General features: G+C 45.0%; 1 protein-coding gene across 1 annotated transcript in view; it reads left to right on the top strand.

The window, feature by feature from the left end:
* The first annotated feature begins 835 nt into the window (after window positions 1-835).
* sez6b (seizure related 6 homolog b) overlaps window positions 836-21,235 on the top strand; it is a 77,482-nt gene continuing 57,082 nt past the window's right edge. The window contains exons 1-4 of the mRNA XM_076283124.1: window positions 836-902; window positions 2,333-2,848; window positions 2,918-3,112; window positions 4,428-4,573. Coding sequence (XP_076139239.1) covers window positions 836-902; window positions 2,333-2,848; window positions 2,918-3,112; window positions 4,428-4,573 — 924 coding nt within the window. The remainder of the gene's footprint in view (window positions 903-2,332; window positions 2,849-2,917; window positions 3,113-4,427; window positions 4,574-21,235) is intronic.

The raw sequence follows: 21,235 nt of genomic DNA, 5'->3' as shown, positions 1-21,235 counted from the left end.
GTTTTTGATCATTGCATTGTATTGTCACTAAAACACAAGATCAGTCTCCCATGCAACTCGTTCCAACTCGATGAAACATATTCTGTTGGTGTTGATTGGAAGAATAACTTTTTTGCCTTCACGCTTCCAATTCACTTAAAACACTTCACTCCCAACCCCGCCCGTCACGTTTTCTGGCTACACATTGCGTGACCTTGAGTTGCTGTTCTCAAGGCTGTTTTCTTCCCTTTGAAGAAACTGAAGGCCTTCTGTATGTGTGAATTATCCCCTCTAGCATTTCACAATGTGTGAGATAAACCATTTTCTTCTGCCAATGACTGAGCGCGTATTCCGTTGTCTTCACTAGGGCAGGGATCTACAGAGAACTGGATAAACCAGATAGCGTACATCAGAGCATGTGCCTTTTAAATGGATTGAATCTCTGAGATGGGTCTTTCATGGTGCAATCCAACAGGACCCTGAAAAGAGATAAAAAAAACAAAAAAACAGTTTGTTTGAAGTTTGCGAGGGGGATTTGCATGTTTAAATTTGGCATCTGTGATACGCTTAATATACTTGCGTCTCAACACAACTAACTCCATTTAGGGACTGATCCAAAGTAAAAGGCAAACAAATCTTTTTGAACTAATCGATAAGAGGTTGGAAAGACAGTATACATGAGAGGGAAAAAACAAGATACGTCTCTACTGGTTTTCTGCCACTAGCCCCTAGACTGGGCCTGAGTGATTTAAAAGTCAAATAGTGCCCGTGGAGAGCGGAGAACTGAGAGACCTTTGAACAGTGACAGTGGAGGCAATATGTTTATACTTCAGCCAGTCTAATGGCCCGAATCAAAATGACTCTTCTCCCCAAAGCACTGCCCAGCCCCTCTGCTGACTCTGGCCATTACCATGTGCTGCCTGGTGTTTGCTGAGCCTTCCCATCAGTCTGCAGATGCTCAAGGGAGCTGCTGGATATTCAGGAACTTTGTTTTTCTCTGCTTTATGTCTATGTTTGGTTTATTCACACTCAACTTCACTTGATTTGATTCCTCTACATTTGCTTTGCTGCACAGTCCCTGCACAGTGATGGGACTTTTATTGTGAAGAAATTGAATGTCATTGTGTCCTTCAGTGTATTCCGCAGAATATGCTTTCAGTTACTGTTATTCTTGCATTTTAAGAGAAAGGTTTTGAATCTGTCAATCAAAATTCATACAATTTAACAATTAATGGGAACTCTCAGCCCTGTATTTCATGCATGAGAAAATCTCTATCTGCATGGGATAAACTGTCAGTGAATACGCTTTAAACTGATGACGGGGATTGAACACTTTCTTCCCTTGGTAACAGCTTTTATGTGTCATTTGCAAGGGTATGACTGACATGTTGGAAGTAGCTTTTATTTCATCCGCGCCACGGAGTCAATCCTTCACCAAATTCACACCGTTCCCCAGAGAAAAGATGTATACTTTTGCTTTTGACACACCATTGAAATAAGGAGGAAAGGGGGAAAAAATAGTCAGTCAGTTCCGTTTGGTTTGAGATATCATCTTTTCACATATTTTCCTCTCCGTCTCCTTTGGCGAGCTGAGCAATATGCGCTGCCTTCGGAAAAAAGAGACTCTTGAAGCAAAAAAAAGAAAACACACGTCGCCTGCCGCTACAATGAGCGCCATTGTTTGAATGCAGATTGCTATTAGTAAAGACAGAGATAGCGATTAGGTTAGGAAATGAAGCATTGTGGAGGAATCAACACCTCCCTTGGCATGCGCGTGCACACGTTGCAGAACTCCTGAAGGGCAGATGATTAAATCTCGCCAGGTGCGGTGGGGAGGATATCCATTTTCCCCGCTACACTTATCATATCTGCTCGTTAAAGACGCTCAGTGCTGAATATTTAGGCCCTTCTAAATTGGCGAGGGTGGGGGAGAGAGTATTAAAATGAGCCATTAAAGCATGAACGGGTTATCGCTGCAATGGCTCTCAGAGCACCACGCCCGCTCTTCAAAGGGCCCCCCCTCGTCATAATCCATTTACTCTGGTATTAGTGCCTCTAACTTTCCAATATGTTAATTTGATGCAGCGATTGACCCCGATGTCCAATTGGTCGCTAATAGCATTAGGGGTGAACTGCAACTTTTTACAAATGAGAAGGGAAGCTCAGAGGAGATATTTTCTTCCGTCTGAGAAATTCCCTCAGATTTTTTTAAACCATTGTTTCATTCTGTGACTGGGAGAGTTTCCAAAGCAGACAACAAAAGTACACTGTGTGAATATGGTTGGCTTGCTGCTTGTTGTGCAGTAATTAGGAGGACATATTGACTGACTGCTGAGTATTTGTGTTTCCATAGGTTCCTACCTGGAGGGCCGTGTAGCTGTTACCCAGAGGGGAGGCCACGGGGAGGCAGAGGGGGGCCACAGCACCTACCCGACCACCCAGGACACTGACCGCGATGGCCCACTGGTCACCACTGCTCCACCTTTCAACGTCCTCAACCACCACCCCCCTTACAAAGGCTTCCTGGCTCCGGAGTCGTACCACACCGACGACCTCCGCGGACACCCACAGTTTTTCGAAGACAGTGGGGGTGCCACCATGCCAGGCTCGGGCCACCACCTGGTACAGGAGCCCTCCACGCAGCTGGTGCCCCACGAGGATGCGCCGGCCTTCTCCGATGTCGCTTCGCCAACCCCCACCACGGCGGCAACGCCTGCATCCACCATCACCGCCCGCGACCCTGCCGGCTCAGATCAGCACGGGTCCAAGGTGGCGGACCCAATGAATGGAAAAACCACAACGTCGCACAGAGATTTCATCATGGCTGAATCCCTGACAACTGCTACGCATGCCTCCACCCCTCCCCCCTGTGCCAGTACTCCCAATATGGCTGGTACCATGGGACGCGGCTCGTCAGACAGAGCCAGAGTTGCCATAGCAACCACCGCATCGCTGCCGGCCTTGACAACCTTGGTGAAAACGGACACCATCACCGAGATGGAGAGGTCCGCAGCTCAGAATAACAAGTCCCCAGACAATGTGGTCCCTGCCGTTGCATCTGCTGATTTGGAAGAGGAAACCACGACAACCACCATCATCACCACCACTGTCATCACAACCATGCAGACCCCAGGTAATACCACCTGCAGGTAGGATAGATACTGGAGAATGAAGCTGGACTATTACATGCATTGTGAGCAAGTAGGAAAAGGCTTATTGTCTATAATCAGGATTTGTATCACAGTCAACAAAAATGAACAGGAACACCAGAAGGGCCTAAACATATTTGTGTGTGACTTCTTTGATGTAAAATCTGAATGGTCCATTTTTGTTTTGGCTTATCAGGATTTGATAACATGACGCTAGATGTAGTGTTATTCATTTTCCATATACTTTGGATAAAGAGCCTCATGTTACCATATTAGTATTACTACTCATGTAAGGGCTGTGTATCATAACTAAAGGAACAAAATATTACCCTTAGTATAAACAGCTTTAGTCCAAAAAGTATCCTCCTCAATCTTCTCACCAAGGCTAAAGATTTCAGTTTCCTGTGTTGTGCCCTTCCCATCTACCATGGGCTTTCAGTTGTCTATCTGCATTCCTGCCCTGGATGCTCTCAGTCCTGTTGAAGGCTGGAGCTTAAAATCTTTATTCACTTTAAAAAAAAAAAGTGTGTGTATGTGTGGTTCAGAGGATAGAACCCCCAATCAACATCCACCAGATGGTGACTGGAGTTTCACAACTTCATTTGTGTCAAATCCTCTGGGTCTCATTTGTGGAAACCTGGAGTCAAAAAACATTTTTTTTTATCCAGTATTTGGGTGTGAGACAGCAGTATGAGGAATGAGGGGAGGCAGATGAGCACAGGCAGCTCTGCGAGAGTTGTTTTTCTGAGCGCCCGGACACTCCCTCTTCATTGCAGGCTTCGGCCTGGTGCAGGTGAGGAAGGTGAGGAAGGTGTGCTCTGGGCCTCCTGGGAGTGACCGCCCTCACAGCTTTCCTCTGCGTGCGGCCCCTGGTGACCACCACCTCTTAACCAGGCGGCAGAGATAAAGGAGTTGCTTGAGTGGAAAGACCTGAAGGCGACCGGAAAATGGTCTGTGGCCAGCCGGCCCTACCTGATCTTTCCCTTGTGCAGAGAGGGAGAGAGAGACAGAGAGAGAGAGAGAGATGGAGAGAGAGACAGAGAGAGAGAGAGATGGAGAGAGTGAGGCGGAAAGAAAGGTAGAGAGAAAGATGAAAAACAAGAAGTCACTGTTGATCCTGGCAGAAAATGAGAAAACCTTGAAAGACAATTAAGGTGTAGTGCGCGAGGCCTCGGGAATGAAGAGGGATCAAGGGAGGGAGGGAGCCTCACCGGTCCTCATGCCATCTCCTGTTCTTTTTCCCCTCCCTTTTTCATCTTCTATCTCCTCTTTTTTCCCCTCTCTCTTTCTACTCTATAGCTCCGTGTCTCACTAACTTCACGGCGCCAGAGGGCTACATCGAGACGCCACAGCCGGCGCAGATGCAGGCGGGGTCCTGGTATGAAACGACCGTGGACTGCACCTACAGCGTGACCGTCTACATGGGCTACGGCGTGGAGATTCAGGTCAGTTTTAATGTTCCGACGGGATCAAGGCAACGGTCGACTAATGGTCTCTGTGCCAAGCCTAGCTGGATTATTTGTGTGATAGGGATCTCCGCAAGGATATTAATTCTGCGATTTAGGGGAAATTCTGTGCAATTAACCTTTTCATATATTTTCAATGTCTGTTTAAAAGACAAATGTAATAACATTACTGTTTAGAAGACCACAGAGGCATCAGTTGTCTTTAAAAGAGGCTTTGAGATCTTTCCATGAAACTTTAAAGGATATGGTTCAGAAATGCATTTGTAGCATATGCTAAATCATCTGCTTTTACATATCCAGATTAACTACACGTGCAACCAGATTAGCCGCATACTTCACTATACACGTGCTTAGCATTTTCCAGTAGCCTATATATTTTCTTATGTACATAAACAACAGCAGAGACAGGTTAAACACAATTAGGTATTTAGTGAGCCTAACTGATTGGGAACTTGCTATCTCTCTCTTAATAGGCCTTATCTTACAGTAGGGCTCTGTAGCACTATGTTACTGTACCCCTCATCAGGTCAGGCTGAATGTGCTACTGGAGGCACGGTTGGAGAAGGAAGGTGCTTCCCTCTGAATACAAATGCACTGCAGCCTCATGCAAGAGGAAGCTCTCTGTCCACACAGGCCTGCACCGTCTCCTAGCCAGTCGGTCGGCGCTTATCTAGACAAACAGGCGCGGGCGCTTTCATCTGCTGTTCTCGGTGCCAGTGTGGGCATAGCCCTGACAGATTGCCTCGTAGCACAAACTGACGCTGGCACGGCCATAAGGGACAGTTGGACCAGTGAGAATCCACTTTTTTTGTATTCTTTCTTTCGTCCCCCAACTTGTGTGTATTTTGAGTGACAGATGTCTTGTTGTGCATGGTGATTGATTTTTTTTCCCTCGGTGAAATGGTTTTTGCCGGCCAAAGGTTAAATGTCAAGTGATCTACTGATTAGTATTGCTGAAGGCATGGGTGCAGGTAGTTTTGCTCATTAAATACAGTCAGCCTTGGATGCTCAGAATAGTGATTTCAGAGAAAGTAGATATCTGCTTTCACCTGATTCACTGCACTTATCGTTATTTCTCTGGGCCTGTCTGCCTGCCACTGCCGTTCATAGAAATAGTGCAGAGGCTTTAGCCTGACGGACTTCCAGATGTTTTCAGCCAATTTAATTTGGACAGAATGAGTGCTCACTGCAAATCATTGTCAATGATCCTCCACAGCTGCTGAGGGTATGGTGAGGTAGAGTGTGTGTGTGTGTGTGTGTGTGTGTGTGTGTGTGTGCGCGTGCGCGTGCGTGTGTGTGTGTGTGTGTGTGTGTGTGTGTGTGTGTGTGTGCGTGTGTGTGGAGGTGGGGAGAGGGGAGGGGTAGGCTATCTATCCTCTCCTCGTCGCATTCACTCACTCTTGTTAACCCAGGGACAGTGTATAAATATCTTTCTCTAGCTCTTCCTTATGCCACAATTATTCACATTGACTGATACGTGTGGACGCCACGGAGTTCCTCCCTTAATTAATTGCTTATGGATTATCTGTCCACTCCTTTTTGTTTGTTTATGGGGCTCAGTAATGCCCCCCGCCCGTTAAAACGTCTCTCTGGCAACTCTTAACTTAATTAAAGAGGCCTCATCCTCGTGCTGATAGACAAAAATAATGTTTAATTCAGACAATGCGGGGGATACCTACTGCATCGACGACAGGGGAGTTTATGACCCTGTTTAGTCGATTGGGCACGTCCGGCTCTAAAAGGCTTGTTTTAGTATCCCACTGATCGGCAGGCTTCTCTGGTTGGGGGGGGGGGGGGCATAATCCCCTCCTAGAGGAATTTAATGAGTCATCGGATTTAGCCGAAACTGAATGCAAACCCTATTTCCGTGACTCAAGAGAAGTCAGGTGAGCTGAGGGTGATAATCCCAAAGTGTGAATATCTCTCTGGCAGTGAGATGTCCGCACTGCAGGGGAGGTCACTCAGTACAGTCCCCACGGACAGTGATGATCTATTAATACAGGTGTCTATCCTAGCAGAAGATTAGGCCACCAAGGGATCTTAAGGTCATACAGTGGCCAGAGGGAACATCACTTGACCACACGTAACCTCCTGGTCCAAGCCAAATGAACAAACGTACTTACCATGCATGCAAGATTTAGATTAGAAAAATTGAGTGTCTTGACAGCTGTTGTGTGTGTGTGTGTCTAGACTCTAGCACCATGGATGAAACATGAAACATGAAACCAAAGCGCATTAGAATTCAAAGGTCCTAACGAAGGAAGCCATTAGTAACAAAAGCTTTAACATACAAGATCAAGATGTGAGGATTTACAGCCTATACAGCTGCATTTTGGCTTTAGCTGGTTGTAATCAGTCTATCTTTACAGGCCAGCAATGTATTACATAATAAATGTACCATAATGATGATTTCCCTCTAATGCACTCTTGCTGTATAATATTTTGGGTGATGTTATCGGTGCCTCATAAAAACCAGCGGGACTGATAAAATGCTATCATCACTTTCTCAGGGATTTTTATTATCTGGACCGCTCACCTTTCAGAGAAATCCCATGCATAAAGACTTCATCACAGCCCAAGCCTAGCCTAGCCAGGGTGGATGCTCCAATCATGCCTGTTTTCCTTTCCACCCAGTGGCGTTTCATTGGCAGTGACACCACGTTTGTTCATTTTAGCACATTAGCATTGCTTTATGACTTGGTGCCTGAAGTAGGCACCTTTGGCCCCAAAGGTCTGACGCTGCATCAGAATCAGCCTTGTCTGTTATTAGAATGAGATTATGGTGTCAAATTATGCTCTGATTACCATATCGGTTGCAGATATTTGAAAGTGATTGCATGTAGACTTCCCCCGAGGCAGTGTTGATGTGATTGTGATAATGGATGCAGGAAACTTCCACTAGGAAGCAATGGTTTGGGGGCATTGTCGCACAGAAAGAAATGACAGTAGCATATTTACTGAGCACTGCAATCAGTCGGACAGACTTTCACCATCATAAAGGTCATTGTGTGTTGTGTGGAATCAAGTAGGTGTTAGATAGAGTTTAGTGGTCGTTTAGATCTCGCTGTAAACAGTACAGTTTGAGCGAAAAAGTCAAAGTCAAAGCTTTTGCTGAGACTGCTGGCACTGAAACTCCTTGCTGACAATTATTGATGCCAGATGGCATAGGCTGTCTTTCCACGGAACTTTACTATGAAACGACAGAGAGACTCTGGAGTGAACTTTTTCTAATTGTTATTCCCTGCACTGCAGAAGTTGGCCCATTCTCTCTTATTTCCTAACACAGAACCACTGTCATTCTCTTTAAAACAAAAAAAAAACCTTCATGGAAACTCAAGGCTTTCCACAAGGCAGTGGTTCACTGGTCCCAGAGAGATCTATAAGATGCCTACCTCAGCCACGGCCACCGCATAGGCATCGACTGACGATCGATATTCTGAACTGCTGTGGATTAAGTGGTCCTCGGTCCGGTTCAATAAAATACAGTTATATCTCTCGCTCTCTGTCTGAGGTGATAGCAAAGATTGATTGGGATGCATCTGTCATCTTGGACAGTTAAACAGCAGATTGACCGAGGGTAGGAACCATACGTATGTGGGTGGAAGGAGTTAAATGACATCTTGGCAAGAGGAATGAGGCCTCTTTGCCGTGAAAGAAAATCTAATCTCAATCGCATCTCAGTTCTAGAAATTTGACACATAGCCTTCTGCTTTATGTAAATCCATTAAGCAATTAAATAATTCAAATTTTCTTAGTTACCTATTACCTTCCACTAGAGAAGATTTTCCACAATCCCACATTCCATTATAAAAAAAAAAAATCCTGAGTGATTTTTTGATGAGTTTTTTTATTCTTATTGAAACACTTGGTGGTGATGCTTTGCATATCTCTTGGCTTGGGAAATACTTAAATTAAACAGTAAGGGTTCTGCTCATGTGTTGCGCTGCATAATATCAGCCCATCTGCAGTGACTGGCATGCAAAATGCGGAAAGCACAGGCAGGCAGCAACTATCTGCAGACTCCACAGCCTGGGCTGTGCTTCAGCTCACTCAAGATGGCTTGCAAATTCAGCCTCTGCTTAGGACGCTTCTTCTTGTTTTTTTCCCCTTTCCTTCCGTGCACCTCGCCCTGTGGTGATAACCCAGGCGTGCTGTTTGTTGAAGATTATTAAGGATGGCTAAACCCATTACCACTCAACAGACATTGGCCAGCAGTGTCCTGCTTGGCCGATCGATCGATACCTGACTGTTGTGCCAGATCCTCTTGTCTAGGGGGGCTGCTGCTAGCCCTATTTCAGATGCAGGAGCCTAGCATCCTATCAAGCCTGTCCTTCACGTTCAAACACCATGTGTCCTTTAGGCAAAAGCTACCGCCAGGAGGAACACTATTTATACACACACTGAGCACAAAGACACCGAGGGCTTGTCCCCAGTCTGGGAGAGACACACTGCCCGCAGTCCAAAAGGTCAGTTTCATAGCAACGACCAGTATTTTCCTGAATAAAAGCAAGCTATCATAATTCATCATGCAAAACAACAAGAGTAACATTACACGCAAACGCAGAAAAAAACGTTGGAATGTTGGTGCTGGAGAAAGGTTGGGCATTAATTAAGAGAGCATCTGAGTGCAAATACAAGTCTGCAAGGTCACTGTGTTCTCACTGCACGAGGATAGGAAAGTATGTATGGCAAAAAAATCAATACAACACATCACATTATGCATTTCATCTCTTGCCAGCTATGCTTTTGCATGCACGGCTGCAGCATTTGCTAGGATAGATGGCTCATATATTTTGTGATGAGAGCAGTCCAATTGTCTGTCTGGAAAGGTTCAATTAATTTGGCTCCATGGAATAGTGATAATGTTTGCCCCCACACCTGGCCTTGCAGACACAGTATAGTGCACAGACGAGTGAGATTAATCATATTCTCTCATCAGTTTCGGTGTGACTCGATCGGCCCGTTACTTTACTTAGTTTTGTATTATACTTGGTGGCAGCCGTTGCTGAGTACCCTGGGAATTGTTCGGCGGGATCGATAACCTCAGATGCCACCCTAATCATCTCCCGATCATACGCCGTGCCGTCGTCTTCGCGAAAGAAGCTGGCGGTGAGTGAAGGCAAGAGCCTGTTAACTACCTGTCACATTTCAGGAGACCTGCTCCTTCTGGGCGACCGCAGGCCCCTAAGCACTCCAGTGCTGTGAGACGGCTGAAGCAGGAGCTACTCTCATACAGTTAATTAAAGTGCCACCGAGGTTTTAATGAGTTTCCTTTTATTTTTCGAAAGCTTCTTCCCACTTCTTCAGACCCAGAATCTCATATTTCCTCACAAAGATGTCGAGCTCTTTAGAGGACTGGGGGCATTCTGTTCTGTTCTGTTCTGTTGTAGGAGGCTGGTGGTGGATAAGAAGACAGTCGCTTGAAGGTTTGCAGAGTGGGAAACTTTCCCAGTTTATCTGGGTGGGCGGAAAGGGATTTGTGCTCAGCAGAAGTGGAGGCCAGGAAGACAATAGGGCAGTAAGATTATCTAGAGATGCTTGCCCCGGCCTCTCAAGAGGCTATTTTATTCCTAATACAGACTCCTCTGGCCACGTGTCACTATTTTAGTACTTGGAAAGATATTTGATATTTCACAATATTGTAACCTCACACTAGCAGGTTTATCAGAATAGTTTTTTTTACCTGCAGTTCCGTTAATGCGAAGTTTTGAGGTTACTATGCAATGTATGTGAGTGAAGACTATCTAATATAATCTAATTTATTTCAATCATTTTAATTCTCAATGTTTGCATAATTAATGAATGTCGTGAAGATGCTGCTAAAACAATCTTAAACCTAATTCTTAACTCCAAAGCTGACAGAGACAACCGGACTTTATACTCAATGTATATATGAATAGTAAATTGTAAAAATTCATTGGCTATTATGTGTGAAGATACTATGGTAATAAATATTAATATATAGTGATCCATAGTGTGCAGTAATGATATGTTAACTACTCTTAGGTTGGTCTACACTGCTTCATTATCAGAGGAACTGTGTTTTGATTGTGTAACATGGTGTGGTATAATGATTATGGTTGTACAGGCAGTAGCTAATGATGTTGGACCTGCTGGACATAAACGCTGTGAAGCTGAGAGGCACTGACTGACCTTACTGGGGTGAAAATGGGGTGTTGGCTGCTTATTCAACATTGCACTGTCCTCGCTCACCGACATCCTCTCTAATGCAGACACACACCCTTTGGTGTTGACGCCAGTGTCATTTTCTTAGTGACCTTCATTAATGCAGAGGTCACGCGACACAATAAACACCAGGCATTAGAATGCAGGGGCGCCTGCACAAGAGGAGTGCAGTTAATTTATCAGCATCCACTTGAATTAATTACACCAAGTGGGACGTGTGGAAAGGAAAGGAAAGTCAGTCCAGCCCTTTCACTTTAAACACCGTCTCAGACATACAGCACACGGTCAATTCTTCAGGACAGGGTACCGACACAGAACCAAAAACACACCGACTATGTAAAACCCAACAGAGACACGCTGTATGCTGGGTAACAGCAATGGAATCCTCTCTGACTAATTGCCTAAAGCCTGACAGTGCGGTTCTCCTCCTCGGACGGCTGACGCTCCACTTCACTGTGACGGATCGTCTGTCTCCACTGCTGCAGATAACTAAGGGCTCAGTGCCTGGATGGATAATGTTGCATCTCATTGTTTTGCCTTGCTGTCTTGCAGCTGGCGTGCTCAGCAAAGCTCGCCTGCCTATTCTTCATTCTGAAGGGTACTGTTTCCCCGGCACAGCCCTGCCCACGGTCCTCTGATACTGCAGGCAGAGCCCGGAGTTTTGGGGCCTGGATTTCGCTGACCGTAGCATCTCACTGATAGGAGCATCATTCAGCCGCACAAGCAAGACGGGTGGTCCGTGTTTGAGCGTAGTGAGTCGTTGATGATTATGATTACACGCTATTGACAAAACCATCATACAACCAGATGAAAAACTTTGTAAAAATCTGATCAAAAGAGAGAGACTGCAGCTCACCATAAGAGCCATAAGCTATACCATAAAATGTGCTTGAATCCAGATACAACCAACCACATGCTGCTGACAGATCAAAGTCCTGGTGCCTTGTTAGGTTTCGTGCTTCAAACAGCATAGTTTTTCTGGCCTAATGACCGAACCGGTCACCCAGTCCAAAGCAATATCTGCAATGACCACACTTCTGCCACGATTGCAGAGAATGTTGATAATGTTATGCTGTATAGCTTCATCTCTCACCCCTTCTGCATTTTCCCGAGTTAATCTTTTGGCAATTCTTGTCCTTCCCTCTGCCACTGATATCAAGGACCAGCCAGAAGTAGTGACAGACTGATAGCCAATCATCATCATCAAAAGCACCCACCCTATTATCTCCATCTCTCCCTGGGCAAAAATAGATGGCCAAATGAGACCGGCCTTTTCAGAAATGCACGGCATGCGGCTCTCACTCGGAACAAGCTTACATTTTCCTGTCACATACCACTCTGTGGGAATCAGAGACAAAATTATAGCTTTAACACTTCTGAATTCCATCTATACAGTATCCGGTGTTCTTTTTGTGGAGGGGAAAAGGAAAAAGGATTTGTGAGAGGATTTGGTGGTTGATGTAAATGTAAAATGTGCATGTAAATACCCCCTCCCCCCCCCCCCCAGTTGCCCCATTGCCCCGTGCTGCCCACCTCAATCAGTGTGCCACTATGCTGGCTATCATTCAGAGAGTGAAAAGGGCCATTTAATGGGGGACTCGGCCCATAATGAGCAGTGCTTCCTTCTAGCACATTCTCCCCAAATGCCTATTAAAATCTCTCTTAAGTTGGTGATTGCCTGTCTCAAGCTGAAATTGGAAATGCGCTAAATTGGACTCAGGGCCTTGGACACAGTAGCAAGGCAAAAGAGAATGGGATGGAGGGGACATTATCTGCCTGCCAGGGTGCCTTAAATGGATTGGATGATTTGGATTAATTCAATATGGCTGGGTCCCTGGCTCTCATACTTCATTTCTTTTCAAAAAGAAAGGAAAGGTTAGCAGAGAGCTGAGTCAGAATTATGTTTCTTTATTATTCACTGAAGCCTCAAGGATCACTCTAAATAATATTTGTAAATGTATTGTATGCTTGACTGAACACTTGGGTGTTATCAGGGTTGGAGTGGATGGATCCTGACAGGTGTGTGGTATTATTCACCAGCTTTATTTTCAACTGCTCGCCAGTTTTTACCTTGTTGGCACCTTTATTTATTTATTTGATATAATTGTTAGAGTACTGTTATGAAAAGGCCGTGGCACAGCATCCAAACAAATATAATGTTGTCTAGAGTATGTTTATAGCCGACCTCGGACCGCAACGTAACCTAAAAGGAAAGCTAGAGCTAACCTGCACACTGGCCCTACGTGATGTAAAGACCTAGATGTGTGTTTGCAAATGTGTGTGTGTGTCAGCTTTGGCAGAGCTCCAGTGAGCGGTCACTTACCTGTGGCTCTCGCTGATCTGGTATAGCTCTCTCCCAACGTACAGCCCAAGCATTGGTTCCTAATATGTTCAGTTTTCTTAGTGGGTGGTTTTAAATCCAAAAGAAGTGAAAACGAGACGGATCCAAGTTTGCCGGACTCAAAGGGGAAAATGCACAAGAGGGATCACAGGACGCTAGTCCTTTCCGAAGGCCTGGAAAATAATTGTAAGCCCAGCACTCAGGACAGGCGTTCCATTTAACCTAATTAGCCACAGGTAGTGACATCACTGAAGCCCTAGACTTCGATATCTATGACGGCTGCTTTAGAGGATGCTAAGTTATTTTGAATTCTGTTTATTGGTATTCTTGTGATGGTCCATGGCTGCCATAGTGTCTCTGAGGACTTTTAAAATCTAATCATCTTTAAATCTAAACATCTTTATTCCTGCTCTGTAATGAAAATCTGTCCTTGGTTGGCTAGTATAAAGGACACCTTTTCCATTTGACAGTAAAGGGCCTCTTTTGAGTACTTTCCTTCTCTCTACCCTCTTGGATGGTTCAGGTAGAAAGAAAGGGGCACAGCACTCAACAGCAGCAGCAGCAGTGCAGGTGCTTTCAGACACACACACACACACACACACACACACACACACACACACACACAGACCTATATCTGTAAACACACTCCAACTCCTCTCCACCCATTCAGTCATGGTGTCAGACAGGGCTGCACTCTCCCTGTGTCTCTCCCAACACAGCCATCATTACCCCACATGGGGTTACAACTACTCCTTTTCTTTCCCCTCCATCAGCAGTGAACTCGCCTTGACACTGTGCTCTGTAGTGGCAGGGATGGGTGGGCTCACAACAGTTCTCCAGGGAACGAAACAAAAAGATGGAAATAAAGACAATTTAGTGGATGATACATTACACATCCATTATCACCACATTGGGGAACACACCAACGCTAACACGGAGATGCACTTCAGAGTGAACATGCGAGTTCAGCTCTCTGATTCAGCCGTAGCGGTCTTTCTTGTCGCCACCGCTAAGCTAACGCGGTGCACCTGTTTGACGGAGCGAGAAACATGCACTGATGGCCAGCGCTGTTGTTCACTGCCCCCTGCCCCCCACCCCCCACCCCACCCTGGGTATTTACAAGTAAAAGTGCCCCTGCTAACATTTAAACCCCTCCGAGCACCAGTCTGAAGTAAATCATTGTGTTATCTGAAATCTAACTCAGTCAGCCGAGGGGCTCCCCGTACCTGTCTGCAGAGAAGGAGTAACAGGTAGCAAGAACTGGCAGCTTCCGTTTATCTTCACTTGAAGATAATCGGTGATGACATCGATCCTGTATCCTGTTGAAAATTTGGATGTACCAGGAGAGATTTCAGGAGTCATTATGGTTTCAGTGAAGACACTTTTTAGGAGAATATGAATACATAACACCAGAATCAAAGCTGGCTATGGGATTCTATATTTTTATGAAGTGAGAACCCAAAGACTTTTGAAAAAAAGGGAAAAAAGTGTTGAGATGTATTCTAACATATAGATATAGAATGCCTATAAAGTTTGAGAAATATATTCTTTACGAACTGTATGGTTGATTTCCAATGAAGTCATGAACACAAGGTCAAACATTTTAAATTAATTGATAAGGCAATTTAATTCTTCATTGCCTTTTTAGCATGTAGTTTTTCACATTAATGGTGTTGGAAATATGTATACCTTCAGAAAAGGAATGTATTCTTAGCTTGAAAAATCATTATACTTATGAGTCTCTCAGCTGATAGACCTAAGCATCTAGAGCAGGGGTCTCAAACTCAAATGAGCTGGGGGCCACTTCCGCCAATGTCATCTGATTGGAGGGCCACATCAGTGTTAAAGAATAATACAAAAAAGAACGGCTATTTCCTAAAATGCAATGTTTTTTTCAAATACTGTATTTTCAAACACAAAACTACAAACAGAAAGTGCAAGTTTTTTTTATCTATATTTAGACACCTGTGCTAGCAACCTTGTAGCTTATAAATAAAATAAATATTAATACAAATTATAAAAACAAACAAAAAAAGCATAAAAACAGGTAGGCCTATGTGTGTGTTTCACACCAAATAAAAAGATTTTCCTCTCATAACTTTTTTGTGGCAATAGGCGTCAGGGTTAAGAAAGCAACACCATTGGAATTTTATATCAAATTTTCAAAAGACCATGGCTTGAAAGTGGTCAGAGATAAAGTCCTACTGTAAATGTAAAAATCTTTGAGATTCCATTCACCATTCACAGACGCACCGTGACTATCACTGTCAATAGACGATCGATCATAATCTCCAAAAGGATATTCTTCTTCAGAATCAGAATAGGTGAATAATATAGCCTACCCAAGACTTCATCACAAGTGAACATTTTTCAACATTTGGTGTAGGCCTATTTCTGCTTCAATTTGTGCAAAACTATGGCCTGCATCGCGTCATTACAAATGCACGTCTTGTCTTAATGCACGTGTTTCTCGCGTGTAATAGGCTACAAGTATTTCCTGAAAACTTTCTGCAGCGATTTTGGGTTTGAATCAAGCTCTGCATGTCTAGCAAATAGTGGAGGAGAGTAGCCTACAAATGAGATTTGTCACCGTACTTGGATCTATCGTCTATTTTAATCAGTATCGTTGTTTGTTGCAATTAAAAATACCCTCAAGGGTAGGATTGCATTATTATTTTGACATACGTCACGGGCCGGAATTGGGCTGGACGCGGGCCGGATTTGGCCAGCGGGCCGGGAGTTTGAGACCCCTGATCTAGAGCCATAGTTTACACAAATTATACAATTATCCTAAGTCACTGAATATGTCCTATTTCTGCACTGATTCATATAGGTCTTTTGTAGTACATATGAATCAGTTCTCTTCAATTTTACATTTATATAGGTGTTTTTCTTTTGATATACAATATGTCTCCTCAGAAAAGTCATGTTTATTTTGCCTGAAGGCAAATAACACCTTGTTTTGCTGTTGCAGTAATGTGAGTTTCTTGAAATTTCCAACCAGTAGGCTACTCAGTATCATTTTTGGTTTACAGAGTTCAGTTTAGTGCTATATATTGCTTATTATAATGAGTGTGAACAACAACTCAACACTTCTAACACTGATGCTAGGGAAAAGGACTAATTAGATTTGCTTCAAAGTTCCCCAAGAATTTATAAGTAAAGTGTCATTAAAAAAGATGTCCTATATTAAGTCAGGGTTAGGATTGATTTGTGTTTTCTCAGGTGGCTGAATTTGAGACATTACCTCCAGTGACCTATTTGTCTCCATTTCCTGAACTGTTTGTCGGGGCCAGCTGGCACTAAACACAGGATGGTTTTCCTATCAATTTATTGCCTGGCCTGGTTTTCATTCACATAAATGGGCTTAATCTCCGCAGTCCAGCCAGCAGCTGTGAACACTGGCACCGCTCTATGCCAACTCCACTTTGTGGCACAGTGGCCCAGTACTGGCACACCTTATAAAGGGAGCGCCGTTTCTGGACAGGTCTGGAGGGGGCATGCAGGGAGAGATGGAGAGAGCGTGGGAGGGCTATGGAGTGAGAGAAACAAGTCTATTAACCCCCCCCCAGTCCTCCCTGGTCTCCTTTGCAGCTTGCTTGTGTTGTGAGAGGATTTTAAGTTGCCAAATATGGCTGAGGCAGGGCCTTTTGTAGATGGGGAGAGTGCAGTACAGCACTTTAAAACACTTTCAGGAGGTTTTTTTTTTTACCCGCTGCCCTCTCTCTCTCTCTCTCTCTCTCCCTATTTCTCTCCCTCTCTCTTTCTCTCTTTCTACCTGTTTCCCCCCGTGAAGGTGTGCTGGCCTCGTCGGGTCAGCTATCAGCTCTCTGCAGCCCTCTCTGCTCCCTTTGATTTATTCGACTGCAAGGCGCTCCCCTCTCTCTCTGCTCCCCCCAGCCCCCTTTCCCCTCGGAGGTCACCCTGTTTTAGCGGGAGATTTCAGCTGCAATTTTCCCACTCCCCACATTTTCAAATGCACATCCAGGCCGAGCGCTCCACTGAACTCTAAGTCCAGAGAGAGAGAGAGAGAGAGAGAGAGAGGTACTTATGGTGTGAGAAAGAAAGAAAGAAAGAGATGGAGGGAGGAGGGGGAGAGAGGGATGAGGTGTGTAGTGTTGAAATGAAAGAGAGAGAGAGAGAGGGGCTGCACTTAATGGTGTGTTTTGGGTCAGGGTACCAACAATTAAACCGCAATCTAACAATCAAGCCTCGATTAGTCTCTGCCTACTATCTTTATCAGCTGTGGCGTTATGGCCAGAGACATTTTTTCTCCCACTCACTCCGCTCCTCCTCGTGTTGCTCGCGCTGGATCAATATGCCCATCGATCGGCCGGGCCCCTCACTGGTAAACACTCCACGATTTATGGGCGCGGAGCAGAGGCCAATTAAAAGCATGGCGCGCTGGGTCCTGTCTAATGCAACCGAGCCACTCACACATGAGTCTGGGGAGTCGTCGTGGAGGCCTTAAACACTTTGGCCGCATGTCCTGTGCTGGCTGTTATTTTGACAGTAAAATAGATTAGGCTGGATGCTTGCGGCACACGCACGTCTAATCATGCTCACTCAGTTTTGTAAAGGGAAAGAGAGAAGTCTAAATATTTGTGTCAGTCGTGAGATAATTAAAAGCCGTTTCAGTTTGCATTTTTAGATCGATTTGTAAAAGATTAATTATCATCTTTTTGTGCAATTTATTATGCTATCATTTAGTTACTTTGCATTTCTTGCCAACTATTTTATGCACTCAAATCGCAGACAATGCAGACAATCTCCATTGTCCATCTGACTTGCCGGCAGTGACAAGCATATACAGTATGTCATATATATTTCACTGGACATTTTCTGATTACCGTTAGATCATGTTGCAATTTGAATGGCTAATAAGAACCCAGGAGACTCCCAGAGATGTCTGTCTGTTTTACAAATCCATTTTCATTATAGCGATCAAAGGCTAAAGCCAGGTAGCTTAAGCGTGCGGAAAGATGTATTGCTAAGAGCAGCCTTAAATGACAGGGTTACGAGTGATATCGTAAAGCATCAGGCTGTGTTTGTTTGATCCCAGATTAGGTTAATAAGGAGCCTCTGACCCCCGACTTCAGGGAGACACGAGCTGTGATCTACGACTCTGAGGAATCATTCTGTCAGCCTGACCTGAGAACAGATCAGTGCCTCCTACAAAAATCTCATCTGATAGGCCTGCTGTCCACTGGCTCTTACAAGCCGAGAGAGAGGGAGAGGGAGAGAGAGAGATAGAGAGAGAGAGACAGAGAGAGAGGGGGAGAGAGAGTGTTTTTCACATTACTAATGAATGCTCTCTAAGTGTTTGGATTCAGATCCTTGTGACTACTGTATGGTTTACTCACTGAGTTTGAACCAGTTAATCTTCTCCAATCCAATCCAATGCATTTCATTTCTGACACAGGATTCAATAAAGAAATTCATATTATTTATGTTGACATATATTGTCAATGTAATTAGTAATGTTTTTTTGTCTTTTACAAAAATAACTTGACTAAAACCAAATAGAGGAAGTTGTAGTCTGAATAGACTGAAGTTTGGTTGAAAGACAAAAAAAAACACCCTCCAAAACACATGGCCTTAGAATAGGGCGATGGGTTTTTAATGTAGGCGTTTGTTCTGCCCCCCCACACCCCCACTCTTTCTCTTTGCCGGTGAAACCCAAAAGAATAAGTAAGGCTGCCATGAGTTAAGCAGTCATTTGCCCACACATCATTTTCCCCCTGGTTTCATAAACAACAGCATGTTATTAGAGTAATTTATCATGAAAATAAGATGGTGGGCAGGTGCTGGCTGATTGCTTTTCAGTCCCGACTGTTTATTATGTGAGAACAGCTCACAGAGTTGGCAGTGAAGGATGAACGCAAACATGGCTGTGTATTTAATGTTTAATTATATACACTGGTATTCTGTCTGTGCCTTTAATGGACATATTCTACATTGGGTTGTGCATGTGTTCACACAAAACTGTATGTGTGGCTATGTGTGTGTGTGTCAGTTTGCACCTTTGGATATGCGTGTGGATGTATGCTTACTGTATGTGCCCGAGCATGTTTATGTGTCTGTAGTGTATGTGTGTGTGTGTGAGAGTGTGTACGATGGTGAATTTTGAGTAGATGTGAAATGAAACTCTGAAAAAAAAAACAGAGTAGAGTGGAGCGGATGGAGAGGCGTACTGTGGCGGCCAGACATTTCTTTTTTTTCTCGTCCAGCGCAGCAGCAGTGCCTGCAGCCGTATGGCTGTGTCGGGGCAGGAGATTGGACGTGATGCGTTCCATCACCCGGAGGTGTAATGAACTCCGCGGCGCTGAGGCCGGGCCAGATAAGCGCATGTCCAGGGGCACGTCAGGACAGTGACTGATGTGATGAGGGATTCTGATGGCTTTCTGGAAGCAGACCCCAAAGCCTTTACACACACACACACACACACACACACACACACACACACACACACACACACACACACACACACACAGGCACAGACACACACACACACACACACACACACACACACACACACACACACAAACAATGCACTCACACAAACAACACACTCACACAAACACACACAAAGACACACATACAAACAGCACACACACACACACACACACACACACACACACACACACACACACACACACACACACACACACACACACAATGCGTTGCAATCTGTCCTCTCGTGGCATACTGCTCTGTATGAGCTCTGAGCTCTCTTCTCCTCAAATACTCCTGCTGAGGTTTTGTGGATGAAATACTCACAATGAAGGAAAGCATCAGTGCATTTTACACTGTGCAAGATATAATTTACTTGTCATTCCGATGCTTTTGAATTCTTGCTGTAAAGTCTGTGTTGCATTATTTAACTTGGCATCTCAGCTGCGTCTCACTATTCAAATGGCATGAATGCGACACCATGTATTTCCCTACAAAATATGTGTCTGTGTAAGCAACGTTCTCATTTTATGCTTTTGTTCCCGTTTCCTTTCAAAGTCGGTAATCGCCATCACCTTGATTCACACTCCGCCACGCATCCGTGCGCAGAGCTTCTTTTGCGTAACCCCGGCCCCCTTGTTTTTGCGTTGTCGGATTTTCCCTTCCCTTGCAATTTTTCCGAAGCCGCTCAGGCGCATCGCATAGAACCAATTTTCCCCGAGCAGGCGTGCAGGGATTGCGGCGATAATGAAAAAAAAGAGAAAAAAAACGAGGGGAATGCTAAAAAACCGAGATAGCCGCCACCGTCGCCGTTCGCTTGCTGCATGGTCACGGAGGGCCCTCATCTTACACCAGGGCTGCGCTCTCCCCCTCCAGTCATCCATAACCCGCAAAACCCTCCCTCCCACCCCACCTCGCCGCACCTATCCTCTCCTCCATGCCCATCTCAGTCCCCCGCGAAGGGATCGGCGAAGGCTAATTGGATGCTGATACGCCGTGTGACTTCGGAGCAGGGTCAGTCTGGGATAACGCTGAGAGGGGACGTGAGTGGGCAGCTCTCTCTCTCGCAGTGATCACAGGAAGACACCCGAGCACCGCTGCCGGATCGCGGCCCTTCCTCTGCATCACACATGCGTCTCCTACATGCTAAAAAGTTAGCACAAAGGCTACGTGTTATCTTGTATCCATTAACATGGTAATGCTGCTGAAATACTGAAGTGCAAATGCAAATCTGTGTTTGATAAGTGCTGATGTAAAGCACATATGGCATGTTTCATAGCCTACTTACTGTAAGTTTAGCCTTCGATACTGCAGGGCCCCACGCCTCACCCACGCAAAGTGACTGTGGTTGTGTTGACCTTTTCTTTCTGTCTCGCTACCTTTTCACTGGTAGCGCCTTTCTGCTTGTGCCGTGTCTTTCTGTCTCCCTCTCTCTCTCTCTCTCTCTCTCTCTCTCTCTCTCCATCTCTCTTTCTCTCTCAATGTCCTTACAGGCGCCTCTGTCTGTTCGGAGGCTGCCAGCACTCAACCTTCAGCCAGGAGGGACAGGGATGACCTTGCAAGAGAGAGAGAGAGAGAGAGAGAGAGAGAGAGAGAGAGAGAGAGAGAGAGAGAGAGAGAGAGAGAGAGAGAGAGAGAGAGAGAGAGAGAGAGAGAGAGAG

The sequence above is a fragment of the Alosa pseudoharengus genome, unplaced genomic scaffold (assembly GCF_046254945.1).
Source record: "Alosa pseudoharengus isolate Yale_2024_CS ecotype anadromous, Long Island Sound unplaced genomic scaffold, YU_APseudo_1.1 YU_APseudo_1.1_scf_13, whole genome shotgun sequence".
Lineage (NCBI taxonomy): Eukaryota > Metazoa > Chordata > Actinopteri > Clupeiformes > Clupeidae > Alosa > Alosa pseudoharengus.
Note: the sequence above shows the minus strand (reverse complement) of the source record. Positions and strands in the feature narration are given on the sequence as shown.